Source organism: Leptonychotes weddellii, chromosome 8, assembly GCF_054177405.1.
Source record: "Leptonychotes weddellii isolate Sample4059 chromosome 8, ASM5417740v2, whole genome shotgun sequence".
Taxonomy (NCBI): Eukaryota; Metazoa; Chordata; class Mammalia; order Carnivora; family Phocidae; genus Leptonychotes; species Leptonychotes weddellii.
In genome coordinates, this window is record NC_138376.1 from 47,230,168 (window position 1) to 47,250,584 (window position 20,417).

At 35.1% G+C, this 20,417-nt stretch overlaps 1 protein-coding gene across 1 annotated transcript in view; it reads right to left on the reverse strand.

Moving 5' to 3' along the window:
- The window catches only part of LOC115942605 (protein eyes shut homolog), a 486,269-nt gene that overhangs the window by 156,513 nt on the left and 309,339 nt on the right, over window positions 1-20,417 (reverse strand). Inside the window, 1 exon segment of the mRNA XM_081827582.1 lies at window positions 8,665-8,786. Coding sequence (XP_081683708.1) covers window positions 8,665-8,786 — 122 coding nt within the window.

Sequence of the window (20,417 nt, forward strand, 5' to 3'; positions counted from 1 at the left end):
AGAGACGATGGACTCTGAAAAACAAACAGGGTTCTAGAGGGGAGGGGGGTGGGAGGATGGGTTAGCCTGGTGGTGGGTATTGAGGAGGGCACATTCTGCATGGAGCACTGGGTGTTATGCACAAACAATGAATCATGGAACACTTCATCTAAAACTAATGATGTAATGTATGAGGATTAACATAAGAATAAAAAAAAAAAAGAATTATTCAACTTAAGAAGTCACTGCACTAATTGAGAGAAGCTGGATTACCAGGAAGCTGCCGGCACAGTCTCTCTGGCTGTCTCTTCCTACCCTGAGGCTAGTGATTAGATACTGGATTGCAGAGTCTCACTGCCATTCCTGACGGTTCTGCATTTTAATACAAAGTCAGAGACTCAGAAAATCTCACATGTCCATGACCTTACCCACCAGCTGAAATTGCTAAGACATCTAGAAATGACTTCCACTAGATCCTCTAGATTTCAGGTATGTTTATTATAGGTGGAACTCAATTTATATGCACAACATCAGCTTCAAGGGAAGTCTACATATTGTAGTGTTTTGTTTTCTTGTCTCTGTAATTCAGAAACCACAGTAGACAGGAATGGATGCTGAGTGCCAATCATAGCCATTAAAATAGATAGATGAATGGTTAAAGAATATGTGTTATATTTATACAAGGGGATACAACTTATCCATAAAGAAGAATGAGGTCAAGGATGAACCCGTAATGGCACTCCAACCAGTCTTAAGAGTTAACTTAATTCAAGTTAACACACTCCTTACTTGCTGACCTAAATCCCTTGATCTGTAACAGGACTAATTTACTTTCTTTGAGATTTGCAGACCACTGGGCTTGAGGAGTGAAGGACCAGAACCTTCCCAGGCCACAGGAGCCACCTTGGCTTTCTGATTAGCCTAGCTATGTTTTAGCAAAATGTTTTTTCTTTTTCTAGGTCACCCAGATGACTTTATTAACCCCCCTTTGCGTATCTGCAGACCTTGCCCTCCTTTGCAGAAAGAACAGAGTCCTCCTGCACATCATGAAATACAAACTGCACCCTCTTTGCTCAACTCTGGAGCACTGAGATAATGTATGTAGCTGGCACCATCGAGTCTGCATGAAATCAAGAAATGTTGTGGACCACTGTACTCCCTTTGCTGATTAACTTCCCTAAACATCTTTTTTTTTTTAGAACCACCAGAGAAGGATATTAAAACTTTTATTATGTTTTCCATCAGTTGAAAATGTTAAACAGATAAATAGAAAATATAAACAAGACCCTCTCTATCTTTTTTATTTTTTTATTTTATTATGTTATGTTAATCACCATACATTACATCATTAGTTTTTGATGTAGTGTTCCATGATTCATTGTTTGTGTATAACACCCAGTGCTCCATGCAGAACGTGCCCTCTTTAATACACATCACCAGGCTAACCCATCCTCCCACACCCCTCCCCTCTAGAACCCTCAGTTTGTTTCTCAGAGTCCATAGTCTCTCATGGTTTGTCGCTTCCCTAAACATCTTTAAAAGCCCTTGGTCCAGGCAGAAACCTTGGAGTTGGCTTTTGGACAAGAGTCTGCCTTCTCCCCAGGTTCCTGGCCTCCTGAATAAAGCTCAAGTTCCTTTCCAATCAAAAACCTCTCTCTTGAATAAAGGCCTTTCAAGGGATGGGCAGCTGAACTTGGGTTTGGTAACAGACCTATTAAGCTAAGTAAGATAAGTCAAAGGGAGAAAGACAAATACTGTATGATTTCCATTCATGTGGAATTAAACACAAAACAAAACAAATGAACAAGGGAAATAAAACAAAAACTCATAGAGAAAAGACTACTGGTGAAGACAGGAAAGGGGTTGGGGGTGGGCAGAATAGGTGAAGGGGGTCAAGTGTATGGTGATGGGTGGTAACTAGACTTGTGGTAGTGATCATTTTGTAGTGTACACAGATGTTGAATTATAAAGATGTATATCTGAAATATATAACAAAAAATGTTTTAACACAAAGATTGATCATAATTTGAGTCTGTTATCTTAAAAATCTGGGCTTTGGGTTATTAAGGGACAGTGAAAAACAATTTATAATCTTTTATTTTGCTACTAGAAAAGATGTTTAATATATATTATATATATATAATGAATATATATTTAAAATATATAATATATATGCAAATATATACATATATATACACACACACACACACACGTAATTGGATTAGATTTGGACTTTCTTCCAGGGAGCCAGTCTTTGAATTCAAAATTCTTACAGCTTCTTAATATGTATTAGGAAAGAAAAGGGTGGGGGGTAATGAAGGGAGGTAGAAACTAGCAATGTAAAAAATAATGAACAAAATTCGCTTTTATTTTTTACATTTTTGGAGGAGGTGATATATTCACAAGCACCAGAGCCTGGCTACTTGCTGTGAAAGCTGAGACGAGTCATAAGATCTTTCAAAGCCCTTGCAAAATGGAAATAACAATGTACATACTTCGTAAGTTTATGGAACTTGTGAGATTTGAATGAAATGATCTGTACAAATTACTAGCCATAGAATATAGTAAGTTTTTTTAGAAATGTTGGTTACTATTATTTGTTCCTGATGCCTTGCTGAACAAACTCTGTGAATGAGCTTATTTTCCAATTTTGTGAATGAAGAAACAGATACTTTGAAAAGTTAAGTAAAATTTACATGGGCTAATGGGCTCAGGCTGCCTCATACCAAAATAATATATCTTAACTATAGTTCTACATTTAGTGCTTTACAAATTTTAAGGTGATTTCCCCCCCATAGTTTTATCAGGAAGCTGAGAATCAGAGGGTTTTTATAATAATGTTAAAGATCCCCAAGTGACCAGGTCACAAAGCTGGGATTTGAACTTTATTCTTCCCAGATTCCAGATGTTCTTTGCTCATCACCTTGCTTCTCTGAGTACCACATGGTATTGTGCTGTCAAAGGAAAGTGTTTATGTATGTAAACAATGCTTTTTCACTAGTTTTGTGGGGGGGGTTGTAAAAAAATAAATAAATCAGTAAGATGATGTCCTTGTAGTGGTGTGGGCAAGATGATGATAAGAAAGGGGAGCAGAATAAGGGAATATAAAACAGACAAATTAAAATTCAGTCAGTAAGGCTTTTTGTTTTTGTTTTTTTTTTTTTTAAAGGTTTAGAAGCAGAGAAGAAGAAAACATCCTTTGAATCCCAAGTACGTTTGATGTCCATTGGCAATAACATAACCAGATATTCAGAAAATACTGTTTGGTGGTTAAAAATCAAGAAACCAGAAGTTTTCATTAGCAACCCAGAAAAATAATAAAATCTTTATGGTGTTAAACTCATAGTACTAATCTAACATTTCATACACAATAGGAATTAAATAAGTGCTTACAGAATAAATCATATCAAATGATGAGGGTATAAAATAAAAAGGAATTTAAATGTCAAATTATAATAAAAAAAGAATTAGACTAATTTTAAGTTGATAACAAAACGGTTTTTAATACTTATACAACTAGAAACACTGACCAGTTTTAATACTACCATTCTCTGCCATAACATAGCAGTTATAATAGTTTGAGTTTATTGATGAAAATAAAAGTCATTATTTGAAAGATTTACATATTTTACTTTCATTTCCTTTTCCCTCTCAGCACCAAGTGATTTGCATCTAATCTGGGGAAATAAAGTAAAATTAAACCTAAGCCTACAATGCTTCTGTCTTTTTTTTTTAAAGATTTTATTTATTTATTTGAGAGATAGAATGAGAGAGAGAGAGAGCACATGAGAGGGGGGGAAGGTCAGAGGGAGAAGCAGACTCCCTGCAAAGCAGGGAGCCTGATGCGGGACTCGATCCTGGGACTCGAGGATCATGACCTGAGCCGAAGGCAGTCGCTTAACCAACTGAGCCACCCAGGCGCCCACAATGATTCTGTCTTACTAGTTAATGTATTATCCAGTAATTGAATGATGTAAATTAAAATTATTTTTTCTTAGTCTAACTCTAGAATATGTAGAATTTATTTTTTACATCTAAATCTTCATGAAAATACGATAGCATACACTCTTTGCTTCGTATTAATGATTATTTCACTTTGCATGTGTCTTGATTAAAAAGAAAGATCATTATGTATTGCCTCCGTTCTGAATACAAAAGTCATACCCCTGACTTAATAACTGTGAGCACTCATGGCCAACACTATCTATGTTTCTGTGTTTCCTTGCCCCAAGGATGATGCAGCATTTCTGTTTCAAAATGAATAATGCTATTTTAAGAGCAAAATGTGTATCCAAAGTTTATATCATCACCTATATAAACACTATTACATCCCTCCTGAGTATAAAAAGTGTGTGGGCCTGGTGACTGCCCCAGGGACTGAGAACAACTCTGGGTGAAGCATTCACATTTCCAATAGATAGATTGTTCTCTTCACTTTCAATTTGCTTTTAATGGAATAACTGTGGTTTCACTTACTGAGTGTTAAACATTTTTATATGACACTATAAATGTGACTATTGAGGCTAAAACAAAAGTAAGCGTGTTTTACTTCATAAAATAATCTGGATGCTTGTATTAATAATTTCATGGAAATGAGTTTACCAGCCATTGAACTCACTACATAGGCAGAGGATGAGCTCTGTAATCAGGACTGTCCTGAATGCTGTTCAGCTTGTAACCTGCACAAGGATCTCATGCAGAGAGGAGGAGTGTGTTCTGAGATCGACTTTGTACAGCATTGCACCTAGTTAGCTTGGAGGAAAGTGCTTAACAATCTAATTTATCTGCTTACAGAGAGGGGAGGGGCTTGTGCTAACTATGGTCCTGTCTGTGATTACACAACATTGGCCAGCATTATAAATGGATTGTACTTTTCAATATGTGCTGAAGACGCTGTGAGGATCCATTAGAAGTCAATTATTATATGGTTTCACTTATTTGTGGAACATAAGGAATAGCATGGAGCACATTAGGAGAAGGAAGGGAAAAATGAAGGGGCGGGAATCAGAGGGGGAGATGAACCATGAGAGACTATGGACTCCGGGAAACAAACTGAGGGTTTTAGAGGGGAGGGGGTGAGGGGATGGGTTAGCCCGGTGAGGAGTATTAAGGAGGGCACGTTCTGCATGGAGCACTGGGTGTTATACACAAACAATGAATCATGGAACACTACATCAAAAACTAATGATGTACTGTATGGTGACTAACATAACATAATAATAATAAAAAAAAGAATACAACCTCTGGGGATGGGATTTGGTGGCACAAAACTAAATAACATTTAGAGTGTCTTCTAACCTACTTATATCAAATTTAAATTTCAGTTGCATTTTATAGATATATCTAGTGAGCAAACTGGCATTTAATTTTTCAAACTGTGTTCTGTTCAGAATACTTCAAGTGTCTTACATCTCTATTTGGTCTAACAAGTAGAGAAGATGGATAGAAAAAAGGATAAATTACAAACTCAGGTACAGTGGAAGAGCCATCCAAGATTACCACTATGGTGGAAGATCTGTTACATGAAGACATGAGAATTCTGATAATTGGCAACATGATGTGAACTTAAGACTTCCAACTGATTAAAACAGAATACAGCAATAGCTTATAGTGCTTAACTATTTAAAGACAGAAGTAAACAGTGAAGGTAGGTTTCTATCAGGTACTGTAAAAGGTAAGGATGATGGCATGATTTAGACGAGAGCCTGGTAATTATCAACATTATTTAAGTCTGGTTTCCTCCATGGATAAAAGAGGAGTGGATTTGTTTAAACCAAATGAATCAGCCTTTGTGCCTTATTATGACATTTGGGAAAATGCAAGTTGTTTTGAATTACATGGAAAAGTGGTAAGTTCTCAGTTTTTGCTTATCAAGCTTTTTAGGAGATAATCAGACAGATGTGAGTGAGCAACCTTCCTGAAGAAATCTCATAGTGGTTAGAACTGCTAACATCTAAGCTGCAAAACACTGATGGATCTTACCGGTAAAGGTCCTTTTCTTTTAAAATGGTTGTCTATTTTATTTATTTTTTATTCTAGTTAGAACATTTAATATAATATCTATCCTTTTAGCAAAATGTTACATGTATAATACAGTACTATAAACCATAGGCACAATGTTGTACACTAGATCTCTAGAACTTATTCATCTAGCATGACTGAAACTTTATGGGAAGTTGCTATTCAGTGAAGGTCCTTCTTTGGGGAGCATAAGAAATGAGTGTGTAACACCAGGCCAGACTTACTGGCTCTGAATCTCAGCTTTGACCCTAATGTGCTATGGGAGATTACCCAAAGAATCTGGACTCCATTTCCTCATTGGAAAAAGGGGATAATAATAGTACGTTCTTCATGAGGATGTTATAAAAGCTAAATGAGTCAATACACATAAGATAGCATGGTGTCCATGTGCTAGTATTGTTACTGTAATTATAATTTCCTAAACATATGTATGCTGAAGTCCCCCCACATTTGGCCTTTAGAATCTGAAATTTAGAACACAATGAAGAGCTCAACAGTGGGTAGATTTTCAAGGACAAAAATGGTAAAAAAAATAATTAGGATTATGTCAAAATCAATTTATGTTGAGGGTGAGGAAAAGGGTAGCACGAGCACATTTTGGAGGATGGCGGTTACATGACTGGCTGGGGTGGCAGTTACGCAACTTCATGCATTTGTCATAACTAAAGAACTACCTGCTGGAGAGCAAATTTTACTGTACAAATTTAAAAAAACCCAGCTAACTATGTTAATAGGGAAAATGAGAAAGGGATGAAGGGTAATCTTCAAGAGCACGATTATTCCTTAAATAACTTTTGGGGGAGGATATGTTGCTGTAAGAGCCTTGGCTGGAAAGAGCCCTTGGGAGCCGGGGAAGGGTCTGGGTGGGTGTCTACAGCATTTTCTAAGAATTTGTTTGGTTTGTTGCTTACTTGGATTTTGCTCTTGTGACTAGACTGCGAGGAATCTCAGGCTTAAGTCAAAATTACCAGCAAGTTCTGATTAACATCTAACAATAAGCATTTGAGGTCTTCCACTTTCCACTATGGACTGATGAGTAGCATTCAGAATGGGGCTTCATTTGAATGCTGCACCTGCTTCAGAATGGCTCCATGCTTCCAAATGAATCTAAAGTAAGTTAAATCTTAACATGGAGCATCAAAACCAACCTAGCAATGGTAAGATATATTTATTACTGGAAAAATAAATCTAGCAATTATATATATTCATATGGCAAAAATGATTTATATACATGCTTTGTTCCTTCATTGTCTTTGTAGGGTTATATTCATTGCATATGGTAGTATTATAGCATTTTAAATGTTCAGACCTCAAAAAAGATATTTTTGCTTAAAAGAGGCAAAACTTCTAAAATGGTACTCATTTTTTTATATCAGAGAATTGCAATGTCTATTCTACTTCCTTTATCTGCAAGAGTTACAGTTTTATGTAGAGGTGGCTATTTCAACATTCAGGTAGAAATGTTCTCCTATGTTTTATCTGACCAAACAAAACCTAGTATCAGTATGGGGTATTCCAAAACAGAGGAGTGCACTGAGTGACTGTTGAACTTGTCAACAACCTGTCAATGATACTGAGTTGATAAGTATTCACTAGTTTGTATAACTTCACATATACAATAGAAGTCCTAATACCCACATGGCTGCCTGGCTGTTATTCCCTCAGGGGACACAAATTACCAGAAACCCAAAACCCTGGGGTATCCACAAGCTGTCTCAAATCTTCTGTGGAGTCTGTAAATAGAATTCTTTTCTGGTGACCAAAAATATACCCCACATATATTCCTGAGAGATTATTATTTCTCAAGGAAATTCAGGCATTCACTATCTCTTTTGGGTAGATGTACCTGAATGTTGAGGATAAGATGAGTGACAGAAGACACAGGAAGAAAACAACTAATCTGCAAAGTTAGAAAGCTAGAAGAAAGAGAGGGAAAAATAAGCACGGACACAAATTGTTTATATCAATGCATACTTTTCAAAAGAATTATTTATTTATTTAGTTGACAAAGAGAGAGCATAAGCAGGGGGAGTGGCAGGCGGAGGGAGGAGAAGCAGGCTCCTCGCTGAGCAGAGAGCCCGACAGGGGGTTTGATCCCAGGACCCTGGGATCATGACCTGAGCCAAAGGCAGACACTTAACTGACTGAATCACCCAGACGCCCCAATATATCAATGTATACTTAAAGAGAATATGACCAAAGGCAGAAATGGCCAAAATACCAATTATTAGTGAAAAATTATTCCCTGAATAAAATCAGTTTACTCAGCTTGTCCATCTCTGTACTGACCATTGTTGGAGATAATAATAATGTCAATATTAGTAAGAGTTAACATTTACAAAGGACTTGCTGTGTGCCAGGCACAACGGACATAAAGATCAGGATTATGAAGTTTACATAAATGTAGAAAATACCTGTAGTGAGATATACTCTAAGCACTAGGATTTCTTGCCGATAGCCTAAGTCATATGGTACCTTTCGAGTATCACAGAACATCCATTTCATATTTTTAAAGTATGCTCATTGCTTAAAACTTAGTTGATAACCAACAACATTATTGGTGGAGTCTATTGTCAAATTTGTATTATACACACTTACACATACATGAACATATATTTTGTAAATGTATAAAGTATGCGTGATTATAATTTTTTCAATAATTACCTTGTTGACACTTGCAAATATATCCATTGATGTGATCTTCACACTTTGCACCATTTAGACATAGTGATGAAGAACATTCATTTATATTTTTACAAAATTGCCCAGAAAATCCAGGAAGACATCTAAGAAACAAAAGTAAAAAAAAAAAAAATGTATATATAATATGCGTAAGTCTATATTATGGAGTTTGTATTTGTTAAATTTGAATAAGATTAAGCACATGAAGTAGTTGTCCATTAAGGTTTGATTTATGAGAGCTAATTTAGTTGATATTCACTAGTATTTTCAATGAAATTAAGGCCCACTGACAAAAAGCAACCACAACCACAAAGAGGGAAAACAAAAAAGGCTCAGATATCATAGAGGTCAGTCATTTTAGATTTTATTCTTTCCATTTTATTAAAATATATGTAGCTTGATACATATGTATTATTAAAGTATCTATGCCTGTATAATAGAGAACATTGACTAAAGTTGATTATAAGATAGTAAACTTTTAAAATAGTGAAAACCTTGATAATTTTATAAAATGTTTCACAAATATTTAAGTTTTTATTTATATTCCAGTTAGTCAACATACAGTGTAATATTAGTTTCAGGTGTAGAATTTAGTGACTCATCACTTCCATACAACACCCAGTGCTCATTGCAAGTGCACTCCTCAATCCCCATCACTTATTTAAACCATCAGTTTGTTCTCTGTAGTTAAGAGTCTGTTTCTTAGTTTGCCCCTCTCTTTCCCCCCCATGATCGTTTCTTAAATTCCACATATGAATGAAATCATCTGGTATTTACCTTTCTCTGACTGCCTTATTTCACTTAGCATGATACTCTCTAGCTCCATCCCTCTTGTTGCAAATGGCAAGATTTCATTCTTTTTTGTGGTTGAGTAATATTCCATTGTGTACACACACATATACACATACACAGTGTGTATATGTGTGTGTATACACATCTTCTTTATCCACACAAGTATTTAATTATAAGATGATTCCTTAGTGACCCCTCTTACCCTAAAACCTGAGCACATTTAAATTTATAAAATAAGTTAATTTTAAATTTAGCATATTATTGAAACCAATATAGAAGACAGTACAACATTTAAAATATTGGTTCTGCTTATTTTTGGCTTGATAGTAATATTACCTCTCACCTTGTAATTCCCTCATTCAAATGTGTTTTCAGACATCCAGCAACATGCAGCTGGACCTTGCCTTGAGGTGATATTGAACTGTGGTCCCAAAACACTATATCCAAGTCCTAATACTTGGTACCTGTGAATGTGACCTTATTTGTAGAAAAGGTCTTTGCAGATGTAACTAAGTTAAGGATCTTGAGAAGAGATCACCTTAAATTAACTGGTTGGGCCCTAAATTAAAAGACAAGTCTCCTTATAAAAAGAGGAGACACACAGGGGAGAAGGGGTGAAGGTTGGTGTCATGCAGCCCCAAGACAAGGAACACCTGGAGCTTCTAGAAACTAAAAGAGAAAAGGTAGGATTCTCCCCTAGCACCTATAAAGAGAGTGTGCCCTTCCTAACACCTTGATTTTAGATTTCTGTTCTCCACAACTGTGACCAAATAAATTTCTGTTGTTTTAAGCCACCAAGCTTGTAGTAATCTGTTATGCCATCCCTAGGAAACAAATACAGGGAATGACATTGGTGCATCTGATGTGTTTCCTCTCCGTATGTTCTTTTAGGGCTAATACAAACCACTTAGATGTCAGTTGTTAAACCATGGTCTAAGAACTGATGGAGAATCTACAAACACTGCTTAAAGTGCAACGTTCAGGAGAGAGAGTTACATATTTACCGAGTTGCCTGCGACATGACAGATCCTTTCTGAATGTTAAAGCATATAAAGAAAAGTAAAACTTTGTGCCTGCCTTCAAAAAAACCACCAGCCTAGTTGGGAAAATAGAGAAGTAACAAACTTAATAATGTAATAACTACTACAAAAAATAGAGTATAAAATAAGGCATATGAACAGGTGCATTCCTAGCATTAGGAAGAGTATATACAAAGGTGAGGATAAGAAGAGTATAGCTTAATCCAGAAATTATAATTCTAAATGTCTGACACACCCCCAAGTCTGGGGTGATACTGGGAAAAAATGATAGATTAATAACCAGGGATAAGAGCATTCTATAATTTTGGATCACAATTTTTACAATAGCTAATATTTACCAAAAAGTTATTTGCAAATAACTTTTCTAAGGTCATAGCACTAACAAATTATATAGGTGTAATTTAAAACCAGAAAATGAGACTGCTTTGTACACAGCCTATACCCATTAGCCAAATTTGGCTCTTTTTTATTCCCAGCACCTAGCCCTACCCAGCCCAAGCTAATAAATAACTACATGTTATTTCGATCACGTCAGTCGAAAGTGTTCCAGCAACCCTACTATGCTAGATCCTCACTGGACCTAATTGAAGACTCTGTCTTGACCAATAAACAAGACCTGTTTTAATTATGTATGGATTTATGAACTCATTTTTCACTATTAGGTAAAATCCTTAATGAATTACTACTGAGACCATAAACCTCCTTCTCTTTGTAGCAGCTAGAAACCTAATTCCTTTTAGAGGAAGTTCTCCATTGGTGGTGTTCCCCTGTGGAACACAAACAAACTTAGGGCTCATTTTGTTCATCACTGAAGTTTTCATCGTCTTTCCTTTAATATCATAAGTTGTTCTTCAGAAATGCTCTATCAATTTAGGTACTTTTTTTTTTTTCAATTTAGATACTTGCCAGCATGATAATAAATGCCTACTTGTCCACATTCTAATCCATCATCAATATTAATACTGTTTTTAATTTTCGCTGCAAAGAAAAAAAACTATATGCTTTATAGTTTTTTTGAGTGGGGTAGCTTTAAAAATTGTTTAATAGACTCTTTTTCTTAGAACAATTTTTAAAAAAGATTTTATTTATTTGAGAGAGAGAGAGCGAGAGAGAGCACAAGAAGGGGGAGGGACAAAGGGATAGGGAGAAGCAGACTCTCTGCTGAGCAGGGAGCCCAACATGGGGCTTGATCCCAGGACCCTGAGATCATGACCTGAGCTGAAGGCAGATGTTTAATAGACTGAGCCACCCAGGCACCCCAGGATAATTTTAGATTTATAGGAAATTTATAGGAAAGTTGCAGGTGCAGTTAAGAGAGCTTCCATGTACTCCATAACCAGCTTCCCTTACTGTTAATATCTTACATTAATATGATACATTTGTCATAATTAATGATACAATGTTGGTAAATTATTATTACCACCTAAAGTGCACATATTATGGGGATTTCCTTAGTTTTTACCTAATTTTTTTTTTTTTTTTCTGTTCCAGGGTCTTATCCAGGACACCACATTACATTTAGTTGCCGGACCTCCTTAGCTCCTCTGGACTGTGATAGTTTCTCATACTTGCTTTTGATAATCTCTAGAGTTTTGAGGAGCATTGGTTAAGTCTTTTTTAACTGTCCTTAAGCTTGGGCTTGTTTGATGGTATTCTAGTGGTTATACTAGTGATATGGGTTTTGGGGATAAAGATCATAGCAAAAACTCATTTTCATCAAGTCATATCAAGTGTACCCTTTAGAAGGAAGTAGCTATACATATCCCACATTAAAGGGGTGAACAGTTATGTTCCATCTCCTTAAGGGGCAAGTATCTACAACATAATTTGAAATATATATATTGTAAACTTTATTATATATATAAACTTCGCTGGGATTTTGAGTGGTATTGCTTTGAATCTATAGATCAAGTTGGGGAGAAAAAGAATTGGGAAGAAATGACATCTTAAAAATATTAAGTGTTCTAATTAATGAGTAAGAAATATTTCTACATTTAGTTTTTGAATAAGAAAGATCTCCCAGTTTAATTAGATGTATAATTTATTTCATTAGTGTTTTGTAGTTTTCCACATAAATTATATTATTTTGGTATCGATATTATAGGTATTTTGTTAGATTTATACCTCAGTGTTTGGATGGCTGTTTTATAAGTGGTATTTGTTCTTTATTTCTTTCTTTCCAATATTCCAACATTCATTTAAAAAATTAATAGATTCCTTGGGGTTCTCTACAAAGACAGTATGAAATCTGTGAATAAAGACAATTTGATTTCTTCTTGTCCAATCTGTAAATATTTTATTAGGTTAAGGAAGTTCCCACTAATTCTTAGTCTTTTTGACAGTCTTCATCATGAATGAGCTTTGACTTTTCTCAAATGATTTTTGTGCATCTACAAATATAATTGATAGTTTCTCTTATCGGTTAATATGATATGGTCAAATTATACATGATATGGTAATATGACTGATATGATTATATGTTTTTTTTAAACTATTTGTGAGTATGATTAATTATACAGATTGATTTATGAATGTTAAACAGCCTTGCTCTCCTGAAGTGAACCCCACCTGTTGATTTCAGGCTTGAATACAGTCATCTTCTTGTTATCTGCAAAGGGCTTATGATTTTAATTTTAAACTTTTAATGTTAAACTTTTATTCTTTGTTCTTGCAAGGTTATGTGATGTTTATATTCCTAGCTTGAATGATGAAAAGATTCTATAAATCGTTAAAATACAGAAATGCGTTAACAATTTTAGCCCTATACTCTACAAAAATATTTATACTATGACTAGTAATAATGTTTAATATATGGAATAATTGAGCTATTGCTATTGATATTATAAGAAATTTATTCTCATATATATCTATTCACTTTATATATTTTTTAATAGAATTTCTGATAGATTAAGGAAATAATGTACCTGATTTGTTTATACAAAAAGATATATTAAGGAACTAATAAGACACTTCTGTCCTAAAAAGTAAAAAGCAGGACAGACTGAAAAATTCCACTGCTCTTGGTCCCCAGAGAGGGAGGGCATGGGGCAAACCACTGACTCCAAGAGTGAAGAGACAGGGAAACACAGGGAGTCCTGGTTTACTGGCATAGAGACTCACACGAGGAAACTGACATGGGGCACCAGAGCCAGGGTAAGAAAGCCTGAACTGTAATTGATGCTTTGCTGGAAGCTTGGTGTGGAACAAGTCTGAGAGTTAAAAATTGGGCAGGGACTAAGGCTTATGGGGCTCCCACAATATTTTGAGATTTACCTCCAGAAGCTCAACCAGGTCCCCATAGTAAAATCCCAGAGGAAAATCTCCTCCTGCTTCTGACAGGGGGAGGGAGAAAAGAAACATTTTGAAATACACCAGAGCACTCTGTTCTTAACAAGGGCTGCCCTCAGGAAAAACTAGTTAATCAGAGCCTAACTTGCTGAAGTATGATCAGAATCTAACTGACCTACGGAAGGGAAATACCCAACTCCAATTAGTTCTAGCCTTCCTTCCCATGTGGAAGACAGGAAATACTCAACTCCAGCCCACTCTAGCCATTCTGTCCCACCTATGGGGTCTGAGAAACACTTGTGAACTTCACAGTCCAGAGACAGGATCACCAAAAAACTAAGACCTAATCATAGGAGTATAGAATGTTTCTCCTCCTCTCACCTTCATCATCATATTATTAAAGGTCTATTTACAACCATGGAATATTATTCAGTACTGGAAAGGAGCCATCAAGCTATAAAAAGACATGGGGGAAATTTAAATGCATACTACTAAGTGAAAGATGCTAATTGAAAAGGTGACATAGTATGAATTCAGCTATATGACATTCTGGAAAAGGCAAAAACTATGGTAGAATAAAAGGATCAGTGGTTACCAGTGTTGGGGAGGGAGAGGAGGGATGGATAGGGAGAGGATGGAGGATTTTTAGGGCAGTGCAAATATTCTGTCTGCTGTTATAATGGACATACATTTCATTATACTTTTGTCCAAACCATAGACTAAACAACACTGAGAGTGAGCCCTAAGGTATATAGGTCTTTGGGTGATTATGATGTGTCAATGTAGGTTCATCCTCGATAACAAATAAATGATTCTAGTGAATGATGCTAATAATAGGGGAAGTTATGCATGGCATGTGTGGGGGCAGGAGGTGTATGGGAAATATGGGAAATCTCTGTATCTTCCTCTGAATTTTATTGTGAACCTAAAACTGCTTTAAAAAGTCTTAAAAAAAAAATAAGTAAGAAACTACTAAATCATGAAACTGTCACATTGGGCTTTTAACACAAGACTTGATTTACAATATTGGGGGAGAGGACATAAAACACAAATTAATTACTTGGTAAAAAAGGTTACTTCTATTAGCCAGTTTGAACTTCTATTAGCCAATAGTAGGAGCTATCCTCAAATGATTATTCAAATTGGAAAACACTGCTCCATCACCTGTTGGAGACAAGTTGCAAGTAGAATCATATATATGGTTTATAGCTATTTTGTCAACTACCTTGCCTGGACATTTTTCTATAACCACTCTATTGGTCACCACCTCCTCCAAGAGCTCCTCATGCAAATCCTCCTCTAGATCCCCACTGTTGTTGCAGATACTGTTCTTTTGATACGGTTATTTTTATTTCACATTTACTAAGATCAACATTATGGTATTTCTATTCCATTATCTTTAATCCATGTCTCTTATTGTTCTTGTTTGTGGGGAGCTCTATGTATTCCACCATACCAAAATAACCATTTGGGGGCATTTATCAAGTTAAACTATGAGGACACTTGACAAAGAAAGTCTGCAAACATACTAAACAAAATAATGCCTGGTATCATCCAATGGGGTGAGAAAGAATAAGTAGTGTTTAAAAACTGAATTTCCCTCTCAATCAGCTTTATTCGGAATCCTTTTTCATTTTAGTTGAGATGTGTTACAATTGAATTTTAATGAGACTTAATTCAACTTACACACCTAGACACATTTACTAAACTCTTATTTTGCTTTAAAATATTTACTTTCTGATTTAGAAAGTAGTGTGATTGCAATCTCTAAAATTCCATTTGCCAGAATTTGATAGCATACTTTAGTAGGATGTAGTTTAATAATTGTTAAGGAATCAGCCACATTACAGCATTTTTTTTTTCAATTGCAAAGCATCAACTTTAAGTGCTCAGAAGTCATTATTAGGAACGTTGATGAAGCCAATAATTCTCAAGTTAGAATAGCTAAAAGATTTCAAATATGCAAATAAGTCACTTCATACAATTTCAGAATCTTCACAGTTCTTTTCTGTCATCTACCTTTTTTCCTTTTAATAATTAGTGACAGCTTCATATAAATCCATTTGCTTCACAGTATACCAAAATATGAAGTATTTATCCGTCTGAATATTAGACACTCCCTTTATAGTTTAGTTTTTAGGAATTCACATACTCTGAACATCTGTTTAATTTTATTTGCTTATATCTTAGTAAAAAATTCACATGTTCCAGAATTTTTGACTTATTTTCATGTAAGTAACCATACTTCTGGAGAATAGACATAGGTAAAACAAGACAAAATAAAATTACCTTATATCTCTCTTATCATTGTGTTCTGATGTCTTCTTTGTCCTGGATGATACACTAGATCACCAAACTGGAACTGAAATGGTCATATAACTGATCTAGATCATGGAATCCAAATTTGTTGCTTAATATATTCATGTGAATGACTATGGAGTCACACATTGACTTTTCTCTCTCCTTTTGTTTTTATATATTTTGACATTGTAAACTACCAGATGCCTGGGAACCCCCACAGGAACGCCAGGTTGAAAAGTTGGGGATAGCCTAGTGAGTACGCAAAACCAATGAGCTGACCACAATGGCCTTGATTATTTGTTCAGACGATATTGGGCTCTGTTACTTACCTATTTTCTGTACTATTCATTTGAGCACATTTTATCTTCTAAATTTTTAAAACCACAGGTATTTTAAACTCATGTGATGGATTTGTTGCAGAAATGGTGATAGATTGAAATCTAAATTATTATATGTATTTTCAAATGTGCAAATTAATTTTATTATAGCCTTAAGTAAATTGCATAAAGTATAATCCTAATTAATATGTAAAATAAGTACTTTTATTAGTGTTGCTTAAATTATGAATCTTAAAGGTCATTTTTAATTTAACATTTTTACTTTTATCCTGAGTAATTCTATTATCATTACTATTAATTATGCATATGAATTAAAAGAATATTCCCAGAAGGCAATTATTATAACATAAATCAAAGTTTCTTGAGACCCCTTTACAAATCAGAATATTGTCTAAATAGCTGTTGAAACTATATACAGAGAAGTAAAATAATTTAGATAAAAAGGAACTAACAACTCTTTCAGTGATTATGACTGCACAAAATAAAATGAATTTCTTTTTTTTAAAGATTTATTTTAGAGAGAGAGAGAGCACATAAGCGCACATGAGTGGAGGGAGGAGCTGAGGGAGAGAGACTCAAACAGACTCCCTGCTAAGTGGGACTGGACTCTGGACTTGATCTCAGGACCCTGAGATCACAACCTGAACTGAAACCAAGAATTGCAGGCTTAACTGACTAGCTACCCAGGTGCCCCCAAATGAATTTCTTTTTATAGACGATATTATTTCATATCAGTTTTCAGTAAAACATTGCTTCAAATTTTAATCTTGAGAGTATTTAAGTTTCAGAGTACTAAGTTGTTTTGCTTTAGAATGTTCCATATGCACAAACTGAGACAAGGACTTAAACACAGGCTGCTTATTTGGCAGGTGATACAAATAAGCCGGAGTAGGGAAAATGAGACAGGAAAAAAAAGGTCCCAGTTAGCTCTTTGCCACTGTGTGTAATGGTGCTCAGTCCCACTGTGATGGTTTTAAAATTCGTCATACGTTTTAAGACATAGAGCCTAACGCTTCTCTCATTGAGTGTGGACTGTACTTCATTGCTAATGTGTAGCATCTGGTCAAAGTGTGGCTTCCTCATTCTTTTCTCTTTCGTTCTCTCAGGCAAGCCAGCCGCTATGTCATGAAGACACTCAAGTAACACTATGAAGAAGACCATGTGAAGAAGGACTAAATTCTCTGCTTAACAACCCATGAGAGAACTTGGAAGAGGACCTTTTAGGCCCATGCAAGTCTTCATATGACTAACCCAGCTAACATCTTGACTGCAACCTAATGAGAGATACTGAGCCAGAATCACCCAGATAAGCCACTCTTAAATTCCTGGATCACAGAAACTGTGAGATAATAAATGCTTGCTGTTCTAAGCCACTAGATTTTGGGGGTAATTGTTATTTGGCAATATATAACTATACATTCAATGAGGAACTTCTGAAGATCTGTGGAGAAGACACATCAGAAGTTTTCCTGGAGAGAAACAGAGAAATTGTCCATCGACTTTTATCCCCCATTGTCCCCAGGGCATTAACATATTCATAGTCTGGACTGACTTATGAGTGGCTAACGGGTGTGTGCAATCAGTAAGATCCCTCAGCTTCCAAAAAAAAGGCGTAAAGCATAAACGTGGAGGTTGTTGAGGTGAGTAAATGTGTTTAGGAACTGCCCAGCACAGATGGGATGGGATAAAAGCAACAAAAGCATCTGTTAACAAATGCCACATATGGAGCCCAACCTACTTTCTATGTTAAATAACCCCCCGCAAAAAAGAAAAAAAAAAGAAAATGGAGAGAAGAATTCAATATACTTAAACTACACTGAGATCTTCTGTTGAGAATTTTTTTCTCTACATTCTGCCTTTAGAAATAATTCATTTAACATAAAAGAAAGTAGACTCAGCCTGGGAATTATTTTTAAGAGATAATATGCAAACAACCAGAATCAACCTGGGCAATGAAACTTATCTTAATCTATTGTAACCTCTATCACTATGTCTAAATTACTCTCTTACAATCAGAATGATTTTCTCAAGGCAAAATGTTCAATTATTATTAAGAAAGTTTGCATTTTTATAGTAAACTGCTATATCCGTAGTTAGCAAACTACTATTATATAGTTAATGGTAGCTAAATTTTCTATCTATGTACAAGGCACCTTGCTAGGTCATTTATATAATTTTGTCAATCCCCAAAACACAATACAAGATAGATACTATTTTTAGGCTACCAGTGATTAGAGCCCTCTATCTGGCTTAAATTTAAATTAAAAAAAAAAATCTACTATTGGATATTTACCAAGAGAAAATGAAAATACTCATTTGAAAAGATACATACACCCATATGTTTATTACAGTATTATATATAATAGTCAAGCTATGGAAGCAACCCAAGTGCCCATCCATAGATGAATGGATAAAAAAGATGTGGTATATGTGTGTGTGTGTGTGTATATATATTACACAGGAATATTACTCAGCCATAAAAAAGAATGAGATCTTGCAATTTGAAACAACATGGATGGACTTAGAGGGTATAATGCAAGTGAAATAAGTCAAAGACAAATACCATATGATTTCACTCATATGTGGAATTTAAGAAATAAAACAAATGAATAAACAAAAATAAAAATATAAACAAAAATGGACTCAAATATAGAGAACAAAGGGGAAGTGTGTAGGGGCTGAGTGAAATATATAAAGGGAATTAAAAGTACACTTATCTTGATGAACACTGAGAAATGTATAGAACTGTTCAGTCATTATATTGTACACCTGAAACTAATACAACACTGTAGTTTAATGTACTTCAATTGGAAAAAAAAAATCCACATGGCAGTCATAATATTAGGAGATTTCACTGGAAACAATGTTCCCCATGGCAAGAGTTAGTCCAAATCCTGATCCATTCAGATACGCACGTATGGAAGAGGTTTCTGAGTTTTGGTTAAAAGTCCACAATTTCTACTGCTGGAACTGCCTAAATAACATATTCAAGGAATAGTTGGATTCTTGCAATATGAAAGAACATATGACTCTACAAGGCAACTCATTTGATTTTTCAGTAGTTCTTGTGGCAAAAAGTAAATTAACTAGAACACCCATTAGTTTTTTAATACTTGCAAAGTGTCAAGCATTTTGCCAAAATATTATTATAGTAATGATAAATATCTTTTTTTATTCTTCCAACCACTGGATCACATTCTTTTAACTGCAGAAATCCATACGCTTTCTAATCCATTTCCTAAGCATTTGAAAAAACTTTTCATTTTGTCACAAAATTTTCCCATTTCCATGGGAAACTTGACAACTTTCTCAACCTATTCTTATAAAGCACAGTTTCTAGATCTCTGTCATGACTACACATCCCTGGAAGGACAGTTTGTTCCAACAACCAGATTTTTCCTCCTACCCTCCACTCCAATACCACATTTAACAGATGTCTTATACTTTGTGTGCATTTATCTATGTATGTAGATACACATATGTTGCTAGAGAAATTAAGGTTATCTCATAGAGAATAAAGTTTTGTACTACTTTTTTTCTGTAAACAAGCAGTAATTATCTGAGTAATGTTGGAGGGAGTGTGTTTGAGCTGTTTAACATTCCATATTTTTATATTAGAAATGTACTTTATTTCAATAACTATGTACACATAAGCCATATATATATATGTATATACATATACATATGTTTGTATTTATATATTTATATATGATGGACGCTATCACAGAGTTATAAGGCATAAAAAAACTTAAAAAGGGGATCAGGGCACTTGGGTGGTTCAGTCAGTTAAGTGTCTGTCCTGGGCTCAGGTCATGATCCCAGGGTCCTGGGATCTGATTCTCCCTCTGCCTCTCCCCACCACTTGTGCTCACTCTCTAATAAACAAATAAAATCTTTAAAATAAATAAATAATTAATTAAAAGAGGATTAGAATTTCACATTAAATTGTGAAAAAGATTGGTTTTTAAGTCTTAAA